The following is a 22764-nucleotide window of genomic DNA, read 5'->3' as shown; positions in this document are numbered from 1 at the left end:
TGTTGCCCACGCTGAAGTGCAATGGTGCAATCTCGGCTCACTGCAACCTCTGCCTTCTGGGTTCAGATCTTGTTCTTTTTCTTGGCTGCACTATATTCTGTGGTATACATTGTTTTTGTGGGGGGAGTTCTTCTTCCTCTTTTCTTTTTAAAACAAATGTTTGCTCTAAAGTAACACTCACCTTACAAAATACAAGTACCCAGTTACTAAAAATTAATGCTTTGGGACAACAAAAGAATTTGTTTTTCTCTTCATCACACATAGCTATAATAATGATCTAAGTTTTTTGGAGACTAGGATTGTTTTCCCAAAGCATTAATTTTTAATAACTGGGTACCTGTATTTTGTAAGGCAAGTCTTATTTTAGAGCAAATACTTGTGTTTTTTTTTAAAGAACACCCCCCCCCCCAAACCAACAAAAAACCCCAAATAGTATTGTTGTATTGTTGTTGTATTGTATGAGGGAATAACACAGTTGTTTAAAAATCATCTTTTGGTATCTGCAAAGGGTGTGAGGGTGAGGGGCCAAGGGATTCTTGGCTTTTGGAGCCACGTCCATTATTGCTGTGACAGCAGAGGATCAGGAAGTGCCATGATACTCAGAGCATTTGAAAGGAAAGGAAAAAGTGTAAAGGAAGGAATTAACACCAGCCTTATGGCACAAGACATCTAATAATACACAGCACTGCTGAATCCAGAATTTTAGTAACACTGAAAATTGTTTTTAACATCACAAGTTTTAACTCCAAGTTGTTGGGATGATGCTTTCTCTAAGTTCAACCCAGCACCTTTGTCTAAATAAGAGTAGTATGGCTGCCTGCCAAACTGTGAAGCCTGAGAATAAGAGGAGGTATAGAGAAGATAATGCAGGAATTGCTTCTATTACACTTGCAAGTTCCTTGGAACCACAGGGATCAGTAATCTGGCTGCTACCTTGACAGCTGGAAGAGAAAAGGTAATGATAGAGGGTTCTGGGTATATGGTCACATAAGGGCACGCACAGAGGAGGTGATGGCGAATCTTGGCTGGGAGAGGCAGTGTACACTTATGCCAGGAAGCCTCACCAATGATTGCCAGTAAGACGTCATAATTGTACCTTTACCTAGTTAGACTTTTTTCTCTTTGAAACATTGTTTCTGGCTTCTAAAATAATCTATGTACTATGTAAAAATAAGGAAAAGCTCTAGGAAAAGTACAGACAAAATTAATAATCACTCATAAACTTATCCCCAAAGATAATCATTGACATTTTGAAGTGCTTTTTTTTTAAAACACACTTTAAAATCAACATTTGTATTATATGGTATAAAATATTTTATAATATGATGTTTTTTCATTGATAATAGTTACATTAAATATTCCAGACATAGTAAAAGCTTATTGAAGCCCTTCTTCCATGCCCAAGACCACTTTTTTTTTGTCTTTTTTCTTTAAAAACTAGTCTATTTTTCATTTTTTATTTTTATCTTTGGATTTTTAATTTCTATTTATTTTAGGGGACAGTTCTCCAAAAGAGAAGAGAAAAGGTAATGAGAGAAGGTACTGGGTATGTGGTCACATAGTGGCAGCACTGAGGAGGTGATGGGGAAGGCTTAGTCCACTCCTCCAAGTCCACTCGTATGTTCAAAGGATGTAAAGATCACTTTTGGTTTTGGATAATCTCAAAGACTTCTTGAACATGTGGTTATGTGAGTGAGACCTTTAAGAATGCTGGAATTTTTGAGATGCACAGATGAAGGAGGCATATATTTCAGGTGAACGAAATAGAACGAATAAATTTGTGAAGGTGGAGAGACCTAAGGGAACACATAAACTTGTCTGACAGGGAGTACTGGGAAGTAAAAAAGGGTTTGATTGCCCAGCTGAGGGCTGTGAACAGAGAGAGGAATAACAAGAAGCAGGAAGTAAAGAAGAAGGACAAGGGCCTTTGGAGTTGGTAACTGGGTCATCAGTGGTAACTACGGAGGAAGGGTAACTTTCCAATTCTGTTGGCTGGGGCAAAAGCAAGGAAAGAGAGGTTTGCAAAGACTTCTTATACCAAGAAATTAGGCTGTGAAAAGAACAGAGTAGTAGCACTGTTTGGGGTTATCAGAGTCAGTAGCAAGTTTTTTTTCCAAGACAGCAAACCAGGAACTCTTACCAGGAACTCTCGGAGCTAGAGACATCTCCTCTGAGACAGGAGAAAATAAGACAAGTATTGAAGTACACAGAAAGAAAGATGAAGGTACTCATTCTCAATGATTTTTTTTTTTTTTTTTTTTTTTTGAGATAGAGTCTCACTCTGTCATTCAGGCTGGAGTGTAGTGGCATGATCTCGGCTCACTGCAGCTTCCACCTCTCCTGGGCTCAAGCAACTCTCCCATCTCAGCTTCCAGAGTAGCTGGGGCTATAGGCTTCTACCACCACACCTGGCTAATTTTGTTTATTTTTTGTAGAAACGAGGTCTTGCTATATCGAATAGGTTGGTCTCAAATTCCTGGACTCGAGCAATCCTCCCACCTCAGCCTCCCAAAGCTCTGGGATTACAGATGTGAGCCACTGCAGCCAGCTTCAATGATCTTAATTTTCTTAATAAAGAGGAGAGATCATCTGCTGACAGAGGAGAGAGGTGGTGGGGACTTGGAGGGAAATCAATAAGGGGAATGGAGTTGGACCACAGAGAACACTGGGGTCCAGTTCAGGCTAGAGAGCATGACTTTGCAGTTGGGCATGTCAGTGGAGTCATACAATCTTCCCCAGAACACTTTGAATCCTAAGGGCACCATCTCTATGGTGGAGGCATTAAGGGATGGGTCCTGGTTGAAGGTCATGCAGGAGCAGGTATGTCTGTGAGAACAATAGTCAGCAGTTGACCTTTGTAAATGGGTTGGCCAGGTAATGGAAAAAGAATTACAAGGACTTAACAGATTGGGTGGGGTGGGACAGGAGATGAAATGCTTCAAAATAATGAAGCATGGGTACCTTGGAGGTGTTATTTCAGGAGGAAGATGGGGAGGGAATGGTGATCTAAATCACATCAATGTATTTCAATACATATGTATAAGGTACTATGCAATCTAGAAAAAAAATTTGGAGAACAAATCAATTGGTTGAAATAAGCACAGACAGCCTGATTTTGATAATTTGTTCTTCTAAGTTCTGAATCAAACAATTTAAAAACATACACTGGAAAATGCATCAGCCTTGGAAATAATCTGATGGATGAGACTTCAATGAGAATGGAGATTGGGGGCTGTAAATCAGGAAGGTTTGTCTGGCAGCTACCTGGCAGTCAATTCACTGCACACAGAAAGTAATGGCTCAGGTTAATGAAGCAACTTTGTGACAAAGGTCACAAACTATGTAGTGGGTGGGGCATGACAGCCACAGAAAAAGGGCGTCTCCCACAGAAAGTGCACAAAGTGTGTAGAGAATACCAAAACACAGGGAAACCATTTACATCAGGAAGGAGTTTACCTTTCTTTCCCAACCTCCTATAAAACGAAAACGTTGTATGGTACATGCCAAAACTAGCAGCTATAGATTCTCAAATCCATAAACAAAGCTTTGAATTTTTAATTATGTAATATATTGGAATGTTAATAAGCAAGAAAATATACTAGTTTTTTTCAAGCTGTAGAATTAATCACTTGTATACTGCAACTTAATGATGTATGATGATTTGAAAGATGCAAGGCCTCAGAGGTAAAAGCTGTTACCAAGCCTCTTACAGTAAAATCTAGGTGTGATCAATATTTTACACTAGGAGTTAAAGGGGAGGGAGCAACTAAAAAATTAATAAAAGGAGAAAAATAATACTATACCTCCGGATTCATTATCCCTTCTTTTTTAAAACAGCTGTAAAACATATCCATGGAAAATACTTCACTCCAAAGATATCCATAATACTGGCCATCGTATCCCCCTGCCAAATGTCCAAAGGTAGCTGGCATATTTGTGCCTTTAAAAAAAGATACATTTCAATCAATGTGATAGCAAATGTTAACGATCAGGTTTATAGCTAGCTAAGGTTTCCTTCTGGGGAGCCCAGCTGTGGGAGGAGAGAGTGCATGACATCATCTCACCTCTAGTACTCCTTGGGCTGATGTGTCCTCTTGGCCAAGATGTTTATAAACATCTATCAATGGCTCAACCTCAGAGCTGGTTTCGGCCCCAAGCTCTGGAATGCCTAACGATAGTTTCAGCAGCTTTGTCCACACCCACCAGATAGCTCAGTGTTTTAGAACTGAAATCAGTCCTTTCTTATCCCTTAAACATGTATGTGTTTTGAAAAATAATATTAACCCTACTCTTTGCCACACCTCTTTATATCTAAAATGTCTCAGAATTGCACTTATTTTAGGTTGATAATTACTGAAAAAGAACTTTTTTTTTTTTTTTTGAGACAGAGTCTCACTGTGTCGCCCAAGCTGGAGTACAGTGGTGAGATCTCAGCTCAATTCAACCTCAGCATCCCAGGTTCAAGGGATTCTCCTGCCTCAGCCTCCTGAGTAGCTGGGATTACAGGTGTATGCCACCACGCCGGCTAATTTTCGTATTTTTAGTAGATACAGGGTTTCACCATTTTGGTGAGGCTGGTCTCGAACTTCTGACCTCAAGTGATCTATCTGCCTGCCTCGGTCTCCCAAAGTGTTGGGATTACAGGCGTGAGCCACTGTGCCTAGCCTGAAAAAGAACTTTTCACCAATTTCATCTACCTGTAGGGCTACTTTGTACAGGATTTTGTCAAAAATCCTGAGCTCAAGTGATCTTCCCGCCTCAGCCTCCCAAAATGCTGGATTATAGGCGTGAGCCACCATGCCAGGCCTAAAAATGCCCCTTCTTGATAGCATAACAGGATTAATGTAATTGTACATTTAAAAATGTAATTGCGACACAAAGGCTTGTGACACAAAGGTGCACTATGGCTTACTATGTGGGGAGCCTAGAATGACTCAACGGACCATTCTTATCTTTATTCTCTCTATAAATGTGGCTGACTCATTTTAATAACAATTTCCTTGGTGAAAAAAAATCCACCTTACCAACTACATGCTAGTCAAATGCTTTAACTGATTTCAGAATCAGAAACAAGGTGAAGTTCATGCTTCTCCCCCAAAATACCCTTTATTTTTTTTGAGAAGGGTCTCACTGTGTCATCCAGGCTGGAGTGCAGTGGTGCAATCACGGCTCGCTGCAGGCTTAACCTCCCCAGGCTCAGGTGATCCTCTCAACTTGGCCTCCTGGGTAGCTAGGACTATAGGCATACACCACCACACCTGGCTAATTTTTGTATTTTTGGTAGAGACGGGTTTTGCCATGTTGCCTAGGCTGGTCTCGAACTCCTGAGCTCAAGTGATCTTCCTGCCTCAGCCTCCCAAAGTGCTGGGATTACAGGTGTGAGCCACCATGCCAGGCCTAAAAATGTTCCTTCTTCATAGTGTAACAGGATGACTATAGTCAATAATAATTTAATTGTACATTTAAAAATAACTAAAAGAGTATAAGTGGATTGTATGTAACACAAAGGATAAATGCTTGAGGGGATGGAAAAAATAAACAAAATACATATGCAAAGGAAAAAAAAATTAAGAAGTTCCCTTCCGCCAATTTCTTCCTGAAAAACACAGGGAAGTCATGATGCATACAGGGAGGGAGGAGCTGAGAGTGTGCTGCCAACGCGAATGGCTCTCCCAGCTCTGGGGCGGAGGCCAACTGCTCACGCCTGATTACACTAAAATGCTGCAGATCTGGAGCCACCTTTCCTTCAAGCGCATTTGGACGGGATAACTCATAAGGACATAGTATGCTTATCTGAAAGTCATGGCCTGATTACAGAAATCAGAAACAATTAGGTAATCTGTCTGACAAACTCCATCTCCCCTGCAGTGTTAGAACGCCCTGTGCTTCACAGGGAAATGAACTCAATTCATAGTAGTTACATACCTGGAGTAGCTGCAACTCCTAATATTTCTGAGCAGTATTTGGCATATTCACTTGCAGCATCCAGCGATGTGCTGGTATGAAGAGACTGATCAACTTTGCTCAAAACAATCTGGCGCAGGGTCAGAAGACCTAATAACAGAAGAATGTTTGGGCATGTTTTGAAGAAGAGAGAACTGTGTGTTCTATTATCACAAGATTGTAGATTCCAAAAACAGATTCCAGTAGTACTCACAAAATGGGAGCAGGACATCTCATTCTACTTAAGATTTAAAAGGAGATGTGGTTTTTTGCCTCAGACAAAATTCCAGGGTTTCCTATTCCAATATATTTAATGTTCTTCACTCCTCATACTAGCACAGTTGGGATACCATTTAAAATGAAAATAAGTTCTACAGGAGAAGGTGACAGCAATTCTGCATTAAGAGATTCTAATTTATTTTCCTTTTTAAAATTACAAGTCATACCTGTGTTGACCAGCCTAGAAGCAACAAGTTTTTCAAGCAGATCATCTGAAATAGGCCTTCCGTCTTTATAATGTTTTGACAATCTTCGGAGGGAATCGATGTCCCACACCCAATTTTCAAGCATTTGCGATGGCACCTCTACAAAGTCAGTTTCCACATTTGTTCCACTAAATCGTGCAAAATCAGTCTAGAAAGCAAACACAGAGAATTTTTTTAAAGAACTGAATGAAAAGTACATATGCAATGAATAATTATTAAGAGTCATGAAAACTTAAGGTAGAATCAGACTCAACTGTCCCTTTGAATGAGGGGTTAGAATAACCTCATAGTCAAGTGAAAATGAAACACAGCATCTGAACAGTATGAAAAATAACCCCCAAATACTCTACATTACAGTAGTAATTTCATTCCTTTGAATTGTAGACAAAGTTGGAACAATCATCAGAAAATCATAACTGAAAAATACAATCAGTCTAAGCTAAAAACAAGCCTTAAGCTTTGAAAGCAGAAATATTTTAAAAATTTTCCATTAAAAATGAAGAGATCCATTAAACAAGCAATTTCTCCCTAGCTCCTCCTTCCAATTGCTTACTTTTGTTTACTCAATCCATGCCTTTCTGGGGCACTCATCACTCTATTGCTTAACTACTTAGGTCTTAACCAAAATTTATTAGTTAAATCACAACACTGTAGACTTTGAGTGTGCGATGCTTTGCATTTTAAACTTTAAATGAGTGGTTCTAAGATTACCATCTTGTAGAAAGTCAGATTTCTACCTCTCAGATTGGGTAGACAATGTTACCTTAAAATAAGAAGCTGCTTTAGTAGGAGTTAGGTTTGTAAATTAATTGGCAACTGGAATGAGTTATATGCTATAGGAAAAGAGAAACAACGGATGTATTCAAAAGTTCGAGCACTCCTGGTAAAAATAAAGGACTTATTCTGAAGGCCTGAGCTAAGAGTTAAAAAAAAAAAGAGGTTTAAAAAGAGTTTAATGAAATCAAGTTTAGTAAATTCTTGAGTCAGACGTCAGAAAAGCTCTCAAGTAGAAAAACAGAGATTCACTAAAACAGGCTAGTGTTTTTTAACCTTCACACAGTCCTTCAAACACTTGTAAAACTGCCATTGGCAGAGAAGACTTAGCATTTATCCTACTGGGTCATCTGCAGAATGGGGCTCCTCATCCCGTTGTCTTTCACTGAACCTCTGTCCTGTTTTTCTCCTCTGATGCATTACATTCCATCCTTCTCTCCCTGACTTCATCATCCCTGGGGCTCCTAACGGAGGGGAAAGGGAAGAGGCATGTAACCACCAGAGAAGGCAGCAGATGGGGTGCCAAATCAGCAGCAAATACCCATTCTGCTTTTTGGCCCAGGGCAGAGGCACAGATGTCAACGCCATCTCACATTCTGCCTTCCTCTCTTTATGCAAAAAAATGTTTTGCTTGATTTCTCATTATAATTGTGCCGATTCTAGATACGAAGAGATGCAAATATTAAAAGGGCAAGGATAACTAAATTCACTAGTTGTGGAATTAAGCCACCTCTACTAAGGACATCCCAATAAAAAAAATCTTGCAGGGAAAGAGGTAAGGGTCCCCAGAAATTGAATATTTTGTCTCATTACAGTATATGATATTCTAAGATTACATCTTATATCATAAATAAAACAATCTTATACAATAATAATAGCTAACAACTGTTGAGACTTTCCTATGTTAGGCATTACAGGCATACCTTAGAGATAGTGTGGGTTTAGTTCCAGACCACTGCAATGACGTGAATATCACAATAAAGCAAGCCACACAAACTTTTTGATTTCCCAGTGCAGATAAAAGTCTATAAATTTACATTATACTCTAGTCTATTAACTGTTCAGAAGAATTGTCTAAAAAACAATGTACATGGCTGGGTGCGGTGACTCACGCCTGTAATCCCAGCACTCTGGGAGGCCGAGGTTGGTGATCACCTGAGGTCAGGAGTTCGAGCCAGCCTGGCCAACATGATGAAACCCTGTCTCTACTAAAAATACAAAAATTAGCCAGGCATGGTGGCGGGCACCTGCAATCCCAGCCACTCAGGAGGCTGAGGCAGGAGAATTGCTTGAACCTGGGAGGTGGAGGTTGCAGTGAGCCAAGATAGCACCACTGCATTCCAGCCTGGGCAACAGAGTGAGACTCTGTCTCAAAAAAATAAAAAAAAAAATCAAACCCCAAAACACCCACAAAAACAATGTATATACCTTATATGTTAAAAAATGCTAATGATCATCTGAGCCTTTGGCAAGCTATAATCTTTTTGCTGGTGGGGGGTCTTGCCTCCATCAATGTTGATGGCTGCTGACCAATCATGTTGGTAGTTATAATTAGGGTGCTAACTGATCAGGGTGTAATTATGGAAGGTTGGCATGGCTGTGGCAATTTATTTCCTTTTTTTCTTTTCTTTTTTTTTTTTGAGATGGGGTCTTGCTCTGTTGCCCAGGCTGGAGTGCAGTGGCACGATCTAAGCTCACTGTAACCTCCGCCTCCTGGGTTCAAGCAATCCTCCCGCCTTAGCCTCCCTAGTAGCTGGGACTACAGGTGGGCACCACCATGCCCAGCTACTTTTTGTATTATTACAAAATACAAAAAGAGATGGGGTTTCACCATGTTGGCCAGGCTGGTCTAGAACTCCTGACCTCAGGTGATCCACCCGCCTCAGCCTCCCAGAGTGCTGGGATTACAGGTGGCAGCCACTGCAGCCAGCCGCCTTTTCCTAAAATAAGACAAAGATGCAGTTTGCCATATCAATGGACTGACTCTTCCTTTCATGAAAGATTCTTGGTAGCATGTGATGCTGTTAGATAGCATTTCACCCACAATAGAATGTCTTTCAAAATTGGAGTCAATTGTCTCAATACCTGCCACTGCTTTACCAACTAAGTTTATGTAATATTCTAAAATCCTTTGTGGTCATTTCAATGATATTCATAGCATCTTCACCAGGAGTAGATTGCATATCAAGAAGTCACTTCCGTTGCTCATCCTTAAGAAGAAACTCCTCATCTCTTTTAAGTTTTATCATGAGACTGCAGCAATTCAGTCACATCTTCAGGCTCCACTTCTAATTTTAGTTGTCCTGCTGTTTCTACCATATCTGCAGCTCCTTCCTCCACTGAGGTCTTGAACCCCTTCCTCAAAGTCATCTATGACGGTTGAAATCAATTTCTTACAAATTTCTGTTAATGTTGACATTTTGATCTCTTCCCATGAATCATGCATGTTCTTAATGGCATTTGGAATGGTGAATCCTTTCCAGAAGGTTGTCAATGTACTTTGCCCAGATCCCTCAGAGAAATTACTATATATGGCAGCTGTAGTCTTATGAAATGTATTTCTCATATAATAAGACTTGAAAGTTGAAATTACTCCTTGATCCATGGACAGCAAAATGGCTGTTGTGTTAGCAGGCATGAAAACAACATAATCTTCTTGAACATCTCCATCCAAGCTCTTGTCTGACCAGATGCTTTGTCAAGGAGCGGTAATATTTTGAAAGGAATCTTTTTTTTGAGCAGTAGATCTCAACAGTGGCTTAAAATAGTCAGTAAACCATGCTGTAAACAGATGTGTTGTCATCCAGGCTTTGTTGTTTCATTTATAGGGCACAGGCAGAGTGGATTCAGCGTAATTCTTAAGGGCTCTAGAATTTTCAGAATGGTAAATAAGCATTGCCTTCAACTTCAAGTCACCAGCTGCATTAACCCCTAAGAGGAGAGTCGGCCTGTCCTTTGAAGCTTTCAAGCCAGGCATTGACATCTTCTCTCTAGCATTCCTGAAAGTCCTAGATGGCATCTTCTTCCAATAGAAGGCTATTTCATCTACGTGGAAAATCTGTCATTTAGTGTAGCCACCTTCATCAATGATCTTAACTAGATCTTCTGGATAACTTGCCACAGCTTCTAAATCAGCAATTGCTGCTTCACCTTGCACTTTTATGTTATGGAAACAGTTTCTTTCTTTAAACCTCATGAACCAACTTCTGCTACCTTCCAACTTTTCTTCTGCAGCTTCCTCACTTCTCTCAGCCTTCATAGAATGGGAGTCAGGGTCTTGCTCTGGATTAGACTTTGTCTTAAGGGAATGTTGTAGCTGGTGTCATCTTCTATCCAGACCACTAAAACTTTCTCCAATCAGCAACAAGTCTATTTTGCTTTCTTATTGTGTGTTCATTGGAGTAGCACTTGTAAGAACTTTCGAGAACTTTTCCTTTGTTTCATAACTTGACTGACTGGTACAAGAGGCCTATCTCATCTTTTAACATGCCTCCCTCGTGAAGCTTGAGAATTTCCAGCTTTTGATTTAAAGCAAAAGACTTATATGACTCTTCCTTTCACTTGAACACTTACAGGTCATTGTAGGGTTATTGACTAATCTAATTTCAACATTGTTGAGTCTCAGAGCATAGGAGGCCAAAAGAGGGGGTGAGAAATGGGAAATGGCCGTGGAGCAGTCAGTACACATATAACATTCATCAATTAAGTTCGCTATCTTATAAAGAGCATGATTTGTGGCGCCTCAAAACAATTGCAATAGTAATATCAAAGATTGCTGGTCACAATAACAGATATAATAATAATGGAGAAGTCTGTGTAATACTGTAATAATGGAAAATTTTGTAATACTGTGAGAATTACAAAAATGTGACACAGAGACATGAAGTGAGCACATTCTGTTGGAAAAATAGCACTGACAGACTTGTCTGGGCAACATGGCAAGACCCTGTCTCTATTTAATAAAAAAGGAAATCACTGATCACAGATCACCATAACAGATATAATAACAATGAAAAAGTTGTCCAGGTGTGGTAGTTCACACCTGTAATCCCAGAACTTCAGGAGGCCTAGGTAGGCAGATCATTTGAGGCCAGGAGTTCCAGATCAGCCTGGCCCACACGGTGAACCCATGCCTACTAAAAATACAAAAAAAAAAATTAGCTGGGTGTGGTGGTATGTGCCTGTAATCCCAGCTATTTAGGAGGCTGAGACAGAAGACTGCTTGAACTTGGGAGGCAGAGGTTGCAGTGAGCTGAGACTGCACCACTGGACTCTAACCTGGGCAACAGGGTGTGACTCCATCAAAAACAAAGAAAAAAGTCTGAAATATTGTGAGACTCCCAAAATGTGAACAGAGACATGAAGTAAGCACATGCTGTTGGAAAAACAGCACTAACACACTTGCTTAAAGCATGATTGACATAAACCTTCAATTTGTAAAAAACATAGTATCTGTGAAGTACAATAAGTGAAGGACAATAAAATGAGGTGTGCTTATATCATGGGCTCTTTCCATGGATTATCTGATTTAAATCCCAAAATAATTGTATGAAGTAACTATTACCTTTCTTTTTGAGATAAGGACACTAAGGCATACAGAGATTAATGATGTAACTTCAATTTGAAACCAGGCAGTCTGACTTCATAACCCACAATCTTAACCACAAATGCTAACTGCCTCCATATCTTAGAGTAAAATGGAAAAAAAAGTTAAATGATATTACAAAATGACTAAATCCTCTTGGATGGGATCTAAAATACAAGTCTTATATCAAACCCTCCTTTATGTGAAGAGTTAAAGTGAGTTTTCAGTGTGCTTCCTTAGAAATTTGACTTCTTCTTTATACTGGAAGATTTTTCAAAGATCAAACATGAAGCTGAAGTGTAAAGACCAGCCTTTGTAACCATCTATCCTGAATTTGCGATTCTGCAATACTACTGATGGCAGTGGTGGCCCATCTTGGCTGCAGTGGGGGAAGCGCGGCTGGGGCTGTGTGCTCCATGGAGCTGGAAGGAGCCAGGAACAGGCAGAAGTCCTTCCCCCTTCTGAGTTGGCAGGGCAAGAGCCTCACCCTCCTGGGCATAGCTGCAGCTGCCCAAGCTGAGGCTGCTGACCCGGGTATGCCTGTGCTCTTGGGGGCCAGGAGCCGGCAGGAGCCCTACCTTCCTGGGCACAGCTGCAGTTGCCTAAGCCATAGATGCAGACCTGGGCATCCCTGTACTCTTAGGGGCTGGGAGAAGGCAGGAGCCCCACTCTCCTGGGTGTAGCTGCAGCTACCCGGCCATGGCTGCGGACCCAGGCATCTCTGCACTCTCAGGGGCCCAGGAAGCTCCCCCCACCCATTAGCGGCACCTGCACTGATCTTGGAGCAAAGCTGAGGTCAAGCCCAGGCACTGTCACAACCTGGTCAGGTGTGCATATGCTCAAGACAGCACTGACATGCCAGCCCCTTGCTGCCTCAGCCCCTACTGAACTTTGGGCACTGATGAGCATGGGAGGGAAGCTGAGGGGGGAACTGAGCGTGGCTTGGCACTGGCCTGCAGGCGCCCCTCTGCATGAACAGCCTGGGCACCATAAACAGTGGTAGCAGGCAGACAGGTTCCTGGGCAGAAAGGGGTGGGTCCCTGGTGAAGCCCAACCTTCAAGCCAGGGAAGGCCTGAAGCCTGGGGGCCAGGCTGCCAGTCCTGCAGACCAGAGTGGGAACTTATGGTGCTTTTGCCGGGCCCACCCATAAGCCAATCAGCCTGCACGTTTTCCCCTCTGAAGCCCATAAAAACACTGGACTCAGCCAGACTTGAGCTGATGTCAGGACAACCAGCTGCAGAGAGGAGCTACCCCCTCCAGGGTCTCCTCTCTGCTGACAGCTGAGCAGACATCAGGATGATCAGCTGTAGAGAGGAGCTACATATCCCAGGGTCTCCTCTCTGCTGAAAGTTGAAAAGACGGTGGGACAACCAGCTGCGGAGAGGAGCTACCCACCCTAAGGTCTCTTCTCTGCTGAGAGCTGAACCCTCTACGGGATGACCTGCCTGTGGAGAGGAGCTTCCCACTCCAGGGTCTACTCTCTGCTGATAGCTGAACACTCACATTGGGACACCCTCGTTGTGGAGAGGAGCTACCCACTGTGTGTCTCCTCTGAGCTGTTCTATTGCTCAGTAAAGCTCCTCTTTGCCTTGCTCACCCTCCACTTGTTCATATACCTCCTTCTTCCTGGGCACGGGACAGGAACTTGGGACCTGCCAAATGGTGGGGCCTAAAGGGCTGTAACACAAACAGGGCTGAAACATGCCCCTTGCTCACCATGCTGTGGGCAACAAGGAGAGAAGAGTTGTGGCGCTTCAAGGAACCCAGACCTAGGAGCTCCCCAAGCTAGGGCTGTGATACCTTCTTTGGGGCTATGTGGTTCCCAGCGTCTCTAAGCTTCTGGGTGCCACTGTGTTCCCCAGTGCCAGCTGTGAAAGCTGCTTGTGGTACGCCTGGTCCAGCTGCAGCCTTGCAGGCAGCCTTGCCTCCAGGGCCTGTGCTGGCACCTGGAGCTGCTTGCATCACCATAGCCAGCATGCCTGGCTGTGTGCAGTGGCTGGACCCCATGCTTGCTCACTCATGCACCCCTTGCCACTCCACTTACCCTTGGCAGGCATGGGATCCAGGCCAGTAATGTGAGCTGAGTGCAGCCTGCCAGGCTGAGTGGGCCCAGTGGGCCCAAGCAAAACTTGGGCAAAGGTACCACTGGTCACAGAGGTTTCTGGCTGGTGATGCGACACCTCAAGGATCCCATGACACTACTGCACAATTTTCTCAAGGTGATGGTTTTTAAATAGGTACTAATGGCAAATAAAGGCCAAATTACACCATCAGCCACCACCATATGATATACTGACAAAAATACAGACTTTGTATATCCTGTTTGTATGAAGATTTTTCAGTCATTAGTTGCATATAAGGGAGGAAGTCAACCCCAAATGACAACAAAAATGTGTGTGTGGGTGTTTGTGTGTGTAGGGGAGGATTCAATGTCCAGAAAAAAACATACACAAATGAATAATTCATGAGCTAGAGTAAAAATTGAATAAAATAAGAACACAGTTAACGTCATGCAGAGTAGAGAAGAGAGGGCTTATTCTATTCAAAAGCCATTTTGTAGCTGGGGAGAGAGCACAGCAAATGAATGAAAGATCAACAATGTCTTCTACAGAACAAAAGGAAATGTTTGTAAGGAGAAAAAGCTAAAAATAACCCTACTGCTTACTAATTTCCCGAAAGTTGGTCATGCTGTTTCTCTGTGAGCCCTTTGGGCAACATCATTTAAATATTTTTCAAAAAAGGAGGACAAAGAACCTACAAAATTTGAAAGCTCAATTTCCAGCAAACAACCGAATTCTCAAGAGAAAGGAATGCACAGTCAGCCACTGTGTATGTCTACACAGAAACCATGGGTAAGACTTACAGTCTAGCAGCCTGATGGATCTTATACAAAACAGCATGGGTGCTGAACCATTACTCACTGTTGACCAGCCAACAAATACCATTCCCCAGTTTTTAAACTATAATCCAAAGAACCCTAAAAAAGTACTTCATATAGTTATCAATGCAAACAATTTGAAGGTGTTGGTAATAGTTGCTTATGGGCCATGATAAGTATTGATGCTAATGTATTTCCCAGATAAAGCAGTAAAAAACACACAAAATAATCCAATTAACAAATATTTTTTGCAGCTGACACTTCAAAGAGTTTTAGGGCATTTTTTTGCTGCAAGAAATATTTAGATAATAAAAGCCTAGAAAACAATGTAAACTTAGATTCCTGTTTGGTTAGAAGTTCTTGAAGGGAAGACAGTTGTCTAAATACACGATTTTGGCCAGGCACGGTGGCTCATGCCTATAATTCCAGCACTTTGAAAGGCAGAAGCAGGAGAATCGCTTGAGCTCAGGAGTTCAAGATCAGCCTGGGCAACATCGTGAAACCCCACGTCTACAAAAACTACAAAAAAATTAGCTGGGCATGGTGGCGCATTCCTGTAGTCTCAGCTACTCAGGAGTCTGAGATGGGAGGATCGCTTGAACCTGGAAGGTGGAGGCTGAGGCTGCAGTGAGCCATCATCACGCCACTGCACTCCAGCCTGGGCAGAAGAGTGAGACCCTGCCTCAAAATAAATAAATAAATAAATAAGAGAGTTTTCTTCACTATCCAGGCTGGAGTGCAGTGGTGGAATCTCAGCTCACTGCAAGCTCCGCCTCCTGGGTTCATGCCATTCTCCTGCCTCCTGGGTAGCTGGGACTACAGGTGCCCGCCACCATGTCCAGCTAATTTTTTGTAGTTTTAGTAGAGACAGGGTTTCACTGTATTAGCCAGGATGGTCTCGATCTCCTGACCTCGTGATCTGCCCGCCTCTGCCTCCCAAAGTGCTGGGATTACAGGTGTGAGCCACCATGCCCGGCTTTCTTTACTATCTTTTAAACAAACAATACGATGTCTAAAATGTACTCTTTCAGATTTTTACAACAGATAACTTGATGCTATAGAGATTAACTTTGCAATTCCTACAGTGCAGTAAGAACAGGAGGAGAATCATATAAATTGAAGCTTCAGAAGTCCTATGAGCTTTTGCTGTATTTAAAGGCCTAAATCTTACATGTGACTATTCTAATTAAGAGACCAGTTGCTTTTAATGGCCACAACTAAGTGTTATTTTCATGATAGCAAATCCCAACTCAAAGAAAAGGCAGTTGCTGAAATCAATAAGTGTATTGTGCTCATGAAAAAGGACAGGCCTCAGGAGACCTGACATTGACTGTCTGAGGTGATCCAGTATTGATTTCTTAGTAGTCATTCCACATCCTGGCCTGTCTAATCTATCCCTAAATCCAGGGATGATGGAGAAGTTTATATAACAAGGCAAGGTATTTTTTTTTAAAAAGTGACCACTATCTGCTAGACTTTGCCATAAACAGATGATTAAAAGGCCATAGTTTTAACTTCACACATACCAAGTGATCACTGGAAATAATAGTAATAATTTAAAGGACCCAGGAAATAACATAATTTGGGGAAGTTTTGAATACTGCATATTTAGTTCACAGGCTTGCTCCCAAACTAGCTATACCTTCCTGATCAGGTACATCTTATTTAAACTGCTTCTTTTTAAGATGAAAACAAATAAAGGTACTATTCAAACTCAAATGCTAGAGAGTATGCTTTATTCACCACTGTATTTCCAAAATCCGGCACAGAAAGTAGAGGATGTCCAATAAATATCTGTGAAATGGATGAGACCCTGGGGAGAATATTTCTGTATGAAGATTCAAACTTAAACAACTCAAAGATATTTTCTCTTGTTATCATTCTTGACCTCAACCTCTCACCTCTCTACTTTTTTTAATACTTAAAATTCTACTTTTATTATTTTACTTAATATTATGCTTTTAATTTTTTATTTGTTGCACGTCATGTCCTCAAGCTAAATTCTAAACATTCAAATACTATAACTTTTCTTTCTGTTCAACCCCATTCTACCATAGATAATATGACATGTCAGACACATAGATAGTCAATAATTCTGTTTCTTAAAATAACTATATAGGCTGGGCATGGTGGCTCACGCCTGTAATCCCAGCATTTTGGGAGGCAGACGTGGGCAGATTGCTTGAGCCCAGGAATTCAAGATCAGCCTGGGCAACATGGTGAAACCCTATCTCTACAAAAAATACAAAAATTACCCTGGTGTAGTGGTACACACCTGTGGTCCCAGCTACTTAGGAAGCTGAGGTGGGAGGATCAACTGAGCCTGGAGAGGTGGAGGCTACAGTAAGCCATGACTGTGCCACTGCACTCCAGCCTGAGTGACAGAGTGAGACCCTGTCTCCAAAAACAAACAAAAAACTAAACATCCCTCTCTTTAAAAAATATTTTGATTTTTAAAAAATAATACATGTAGAAAATACACTAAACAAATGAAAGAAATAAGCACATTCCCAAATAAACATTATGTGTTAATACATTCATATTTTGGTTTATGACTTCATTTATTTTATTTACACATGTATGTGTTGTTTGTATATGTAAAAGCAAACAAAATAACAAAAGGAAGATCTTGAAAGAAATTACATCTGATGTTGAAGTCACAATCTAAAACAGTGTGCAGGAGTTGGGGCTAGGGAGACAGGGCGACAGCAGAGGCCACAAGGTTGATGATAGGGAGTTCACTGCATTTTAGGACTGAAACCTCAAGGGTCAACTCACACAGAGGGAAACCTAGAAATAAATAAATGCATTCATTCCACATTTGCATTCATTCTACATTATTAGAGTGTCATTTAATAAACTTAGGAGAAGGAAGTCCATCCAACAGGATGGAAGACATCCAAAACATCTGGAAGACCAAATTCAGACCATGAATAGTACTGTCTCCAGTGCATGGAATGGGAGCGCAAATACGCAATAAAGTAGAGCAGTTAGGTCATGACTATCGGACCCTGGGCAGGTCCTTCTATGTCTCAGATTTTTCATTTGGAAAATGGGGACAATAACAGTACCCACCTACTTCAGAGCGTACTGTGAAGATAAAAATGAATGAATGTAAAGCAGTGTGTATATTTCCTGGCACCTGGTACATGTTCAGTAAGTCTCAGCTGCCTATCTTCTTCTGAGCCTGCATATTCTGCCTGACTAGGTATGGTCTTGGTTGGTCTAGCCTGGCTTGTCTTTCACTTCCTGGGGGTTAACACTGGAGATAAATATACCCACATTGCTCTTCAGCTAATCCTCCATCACTCCCAATACTCTAAGCTGCTCTTTCTGTTATTGTTTCAGGTATCAAACTTCTAAGTAGGCAGCAATCATGAAAACAAAACAGAACCAAATACAAACGTGAGGGTTTCCAATCACCTTCTACAGATCTTCACCCAAAACCCATTGAAGGTAAGCATTTGTGAATTCTGTTGAACCTCAAATGGCAGTAAATTGTCTCATGGCAGATGGTCTTTTTTACCCCCTTTCTAGTTTCGAGTTGTATATTGATCTCAAAATAGTTGAATTATACATAAGCATAGTTTCAAGAATGCTTCACGTACATATGGCTCCTTATGCTTTTCCAAATACCTTTTCACATACTGCTTGGTTTAATTCTCCCAACCGTCCAGGGAAGTACATAGAATTGCTGTTGTCCCCATTTTCTGAATAAGAAAAATGAGATGGTTCAAAGAGTTTAAATAACTTTCCCCAAGTCATACAGCCAGGTCCACAGATACACAAATGATGTTTGATCCAGTGCTCTTGTCATAACACCAGGGTGCCTTACTGACTAATACAGGGTACATTTATCTACAGCAGTATCTAATCCAAATATTTAGAGCAGACAAGCTGCTTTATTTATTAGTTTTCAACCAAATTAGTGTTTCAAGTCACATAATTTGAAGTTCTTCTGCCCATCCCTTTCACGTTTAATTAAGAAGCCTTTAGCGTAATTCTGATGTGTTTCCTTAGAATAACGACATCTTTACAGTTCAAAATTCATCACTGCTCTTAATGTACAACACAACACGGACATCACCATGGAGGCTAAGAGGCATTACTATTCTACAGAAGTTCAAAGGCTAGTGATTACTGACAGCTCAAACCACAATAAAGCCATGCAACAGGAACAGATACTACAGATATCACCTCTTGATTGCTATCTTCAAAATTACCTACCTACCCTGTAAACGTAATACGAGTGAAACTCATGTCCTGAATGATGAGATAGTAGACATATTGAACTAGTGCATCTACATGTTTGAAAACGGGATGTTCTTGCCAACATGTTTAAATATTATGATGACAAGCTCAAACGAGCCCTTCTAGTCATGAAACCTGCCAACTGCCACAGTGGAGAGCTCAAACACTGAGCTGCCATTTCTTAAAACCAATGTACTGAATACATATGGCAAATTTTTAATTCACTATATATTTCTTAGGTAAGCTAGAAGTATTAGTGAACATAGAAGTTGTCAATCTCTGTATTCACTGTCATCCATTTTAGGTCAGTACAAAAGGCTTTGAAATTATAAATTTGCAAATATATGGATTGGTGCCTATGAAAAACAAAAGTAGTGATCACTGGTGATGACCTTAAAAGTTCTTAAAATATTACAGGCTATCTGAAAGGATTAATAGACAAGAAGAGATTTTACAAAGATAATCTCATGAAGATATGACCAAGTAACGAATTGTACCAACACATTATTCATCAGTATGACACACTTTGTGCTCATGGATGAGTTTAGGCAAAACTTTAAGAACTGAATATGTCTACTGTTTCAAGAGAGAAACACTAAGCTGGTGAATGCAATATATGTATTAATAGTTCAGTCACGAGTCAGACAGCTCTAAAATGTCAGAGTACCAAGAAAAGATTTTTCTAGTACTAAAGTGACTATCTCAAAAGATCACAATTAATGTAAGAAATAATGGGAACAATGGAATGAGTTGTGGAGAACTGACGAAATACATGGTAAGCATATGATAATAAGTTGATAAGAGGGCTGTGCCTGAAAAAAGAACATGCATCAAGAGCACTGAAAACCCTATTTGAAGATCACTATTATCTTAATAAATGTGATTAAAAGACCAAAATGCTTCCTTGTGAAATCACCAAATAAGAAGGAAACTGCTATAACTTAGGAGTTCTTAACTTGTGATTCATTATGGTGAGGGCTTCGAGGGTCTGTGAGCCTTTTGGAATTTCACGCATATTTGTAGGTGTATTTTTCTACGAGAGGTACACACAGCATAAATCAGATTTTCATAGCGTCCTCAGGTCCAAAAATGTGAGCATCCACTATTTTAAAAGCAGGTCATTATTAATCTATGTATAAACATATAACTGGATTTTGGATAATTTAAGTAATATACCATAAGTCTAAAATTAAGAAGAGTATTTTTGACTTTTCTAAATTACAAAAACTTTTTTTTAATGTAAACTGGAGTTATCCTAATTAAAGGAAATGTCAACCACAGTGTGGACACTGATAGAAGGTCCACACAATAAATATTTCAGGGATCCTAGTGCTATGATAATAGACTGTATTTATTTATTTATTTTGAGACAGAGTCTCACGCTGTCACCCTGGCTGGAGTGCAGTGGCATGATCTTGGTTCACTGCAGTTTCTGCCTCCTGGGTTCAAGCAATTCTCCTGCCTCAGCCTCCTGAGTAGCTGGGATTACAGGCATGTGCCACTACGCCTGGCTAATTTTTGTATTTTTAGTTGAGACGGGGTTTTGCCATGTTGGCCAGGCTAGTCTCGAACTCCTGCCCTCAGGTGACCCGCCTGCCTGGGCTCCCAGAGTGCTTGGATGACAGGTGTGAGCCACCACGCCTGGCCTATTTTATTTATTTTTTGAGACAGGCTCTGGCCCTATCGCCCAGGCTGGAGTGCAATGGCACACTCTCGGCTCACTGCAACTTCCACCTTCCAGGCTCAAACCATCCTCCCCCTTCAGCCTCCCAAGTAGCCGGGACTACTACAGCCTCCCAAAGTGCTGGGGTTGTGGGTGTGAGCTGCCATGCCTAGCCTTGCGAAGCCTAGCCACACTACCACACCCAGCTAATTTTTTGTATTTTTGGTAGAGATGGGTTTTCACCACGTTGCCCAGCCTGGTCTTGAACTCCTGGGGTCAAGCAATCCTCCTGCCTCAGCCTCCCAAAGTGCTGGGATTACAGGCATGAACCACCATGTCCAGTCAGTGCTATGATAATAAATTTTAAAAACACGTAAGAAAGAAAGGTTAGATTATTCTGCAAGATTTATTTTCCTTGGATTAAAGAGAGATTAAAAATGGCCATATCAGGACATTTCTCTGGACATATTCATATACTACTCCCCTGTTTTTTAAAACAAAACATGGAAGCACCAGATTAAAGATAAAATGTTGAAAGAACCAAACAGTTTTTAAACAAAGGTGATAGAAGCATTTTGGAAATGAATGGGTACATTTTGGGTTATTACAATGATTAGGGCTACTCTGGGATACAGGGATGCTGGATGCACAGGACTGATTCTGCACATGTCAGGACAACAGAAAGACTGTTCCATATCTTGCCTGTCATTCATACCCTCTGCTGGACTATTTACATAAATTGAAAAAACTAGCAGTAACTGAACCGAGAAACTAACCCCACCGTAATAATTTTGCAAAGCATTTTTTTTTTGAGACAGGGTCTCACTTTTTCACCCAGGCTGGAGAGCAGTGGCACGAACACAGCTCACCACAGCCTCGACCTCCTGGGCTCAGGCAATCCTCCTGCCTCAGCCTTCCGAGTAGCTGGGACTACAGGTGTGTGCCATCATGCCTAGTTAATTTTTGTATTTTTTGTAGACAATGGGTTTCACAATGTTGCTGGTCTTGAACTCCTGAGCTCAGGCAATCTGCCGGCCTTGGCCTCCGAAAGTGCTGGGGTTGTGGGTGTGAGCTGCCATGCCTAGCCTTGCGAAGCATTTTTTACACAATTTTAATTTCTAAGACTACAAGTACTAGGATCTACTGTGTAAGCTGAAGTGAGATTACTTTTTTTGAAGTTTCCCAGGAGGTGTTCATCATTTTGGAACATCATGCCACCACTGTCAGCACTGTTCTAGGACTTGAGCTGACAACATAAACCACTTCAATCAGTTTGCACTTGCTGCTGCTCCGTTCAGGTTTACTTCTATACAGTGCAAACCTCCAGCATACTTCATTATGTCTTACTGCATAGTCATATCTAAGCATTATCACTTGAAAAATACAAAAATTTCTTCTATTTATATTCAGTGAGGACACCGTACGGATTTAAAAAGATTCTCTGTATAAAGACCATTAAGGAAAACTAGTAAAATCCAAATAAACTGTGGTGTTCAGCCTAGAGTACTGTATCAATGCTGGCTTCTTAGCTATGACAAATGTGCTATTGGAATGGAAGATGTTAGAAGTAGGGGTGAGAGGCTGAGGGGTATACAGGCAATCCTTATATCATCTTTGCAAGTTTTCTATGAATCTAAAAGTATCCTAATAAAAATGTTTTTGTTTTTGTTGTTGTTGTTTTTTAAGTCTACCTTTAGAGACATACAGAGATTTCAAATTTGGAAAACTGTACCTTCATTTCGGTTACTATCAGTTTTTTGGGTGGTTTTCTTTTTTTTTTTAAGCCAAGGTCTTGCTCTGTCACCCAGGCTGGAGTGCAGTGGCACAATCATGGCTCGCTACAACCTCAACCTCCTGGACTCAAATGATCCTTTCCCCTCAGCCTCCCAAGTAGCTGGGACCACAGGCACATACCGCCATGCCTGGATAATTTTTATATTTTTGTTTGTTTTACCATGTTGCCCAGGCTGTTCTCAAACTCCTAGACCCAAGCGATCCTTCCACCTTGGCCTCCCAAAGTGCTGGGATTACAGGCATGAGCCACCATGCCCAGCCAATAACAGTATATTTCAACTATTATGGTGAATTGCTGAACTAGTCATTTTCATATGTTAATAATGGTTAAAGGTTAGCAAGTTCATATGGTTTATGCTAGAATAGTCTGGGCCTAATTAAATGGATTGT

The 22764-nt window shown here is 41.1% G+C and overlaps 1 protein-coding gene across 3 annotated transcripts in view; it reads right to left on the bottom strand.

Annotated features, from left to right (window-relative positions):
• Window positions 1–22764, bottom strand: part of NLN (neurolysin) — a 105130-nt gene that overhangs the window by 8450 nt on the left and 73916 nt on the right. For all 3 annotated transcript variants that reach the window (XM_003265992.4, XM_030798207.1, XM_030798208.1), the window contains 3 exons: window positions 6390–6576; window positions 5926–6054; window positions 3804–3940 (listed from right to left, as the gene is read on the bottom strand). In XM_003265992.4, the coding sequence (XP_003266040.1) occupies window positions 3804–3940; window positions 5926–6054; window positions 6390–6576 (453 nt within the window). The remainder of the gene's footprint in view (window positions 1–3803; window positions 3941–5925; window positions 6055–6389; window positions 6577–22764) is intronic.

This window comes from Nomascus leucogenys, chromosome 18, assembly GCF_006542625.1.
Source record: "Nomascus leucogenys isolate Asia chromosome 18, Asia_NLE_v1, whole genome shotgun sequence".
NCBI classification, from domain to species: Eukaryota; Metazoa; Chordata; class Mammalia; order Primates; family Hylobatidae; genus Nomascus; species Nomascus leucogenys.
This window is presented reverse-complemented; position numbering and strand designations above follow the sequence as displayed.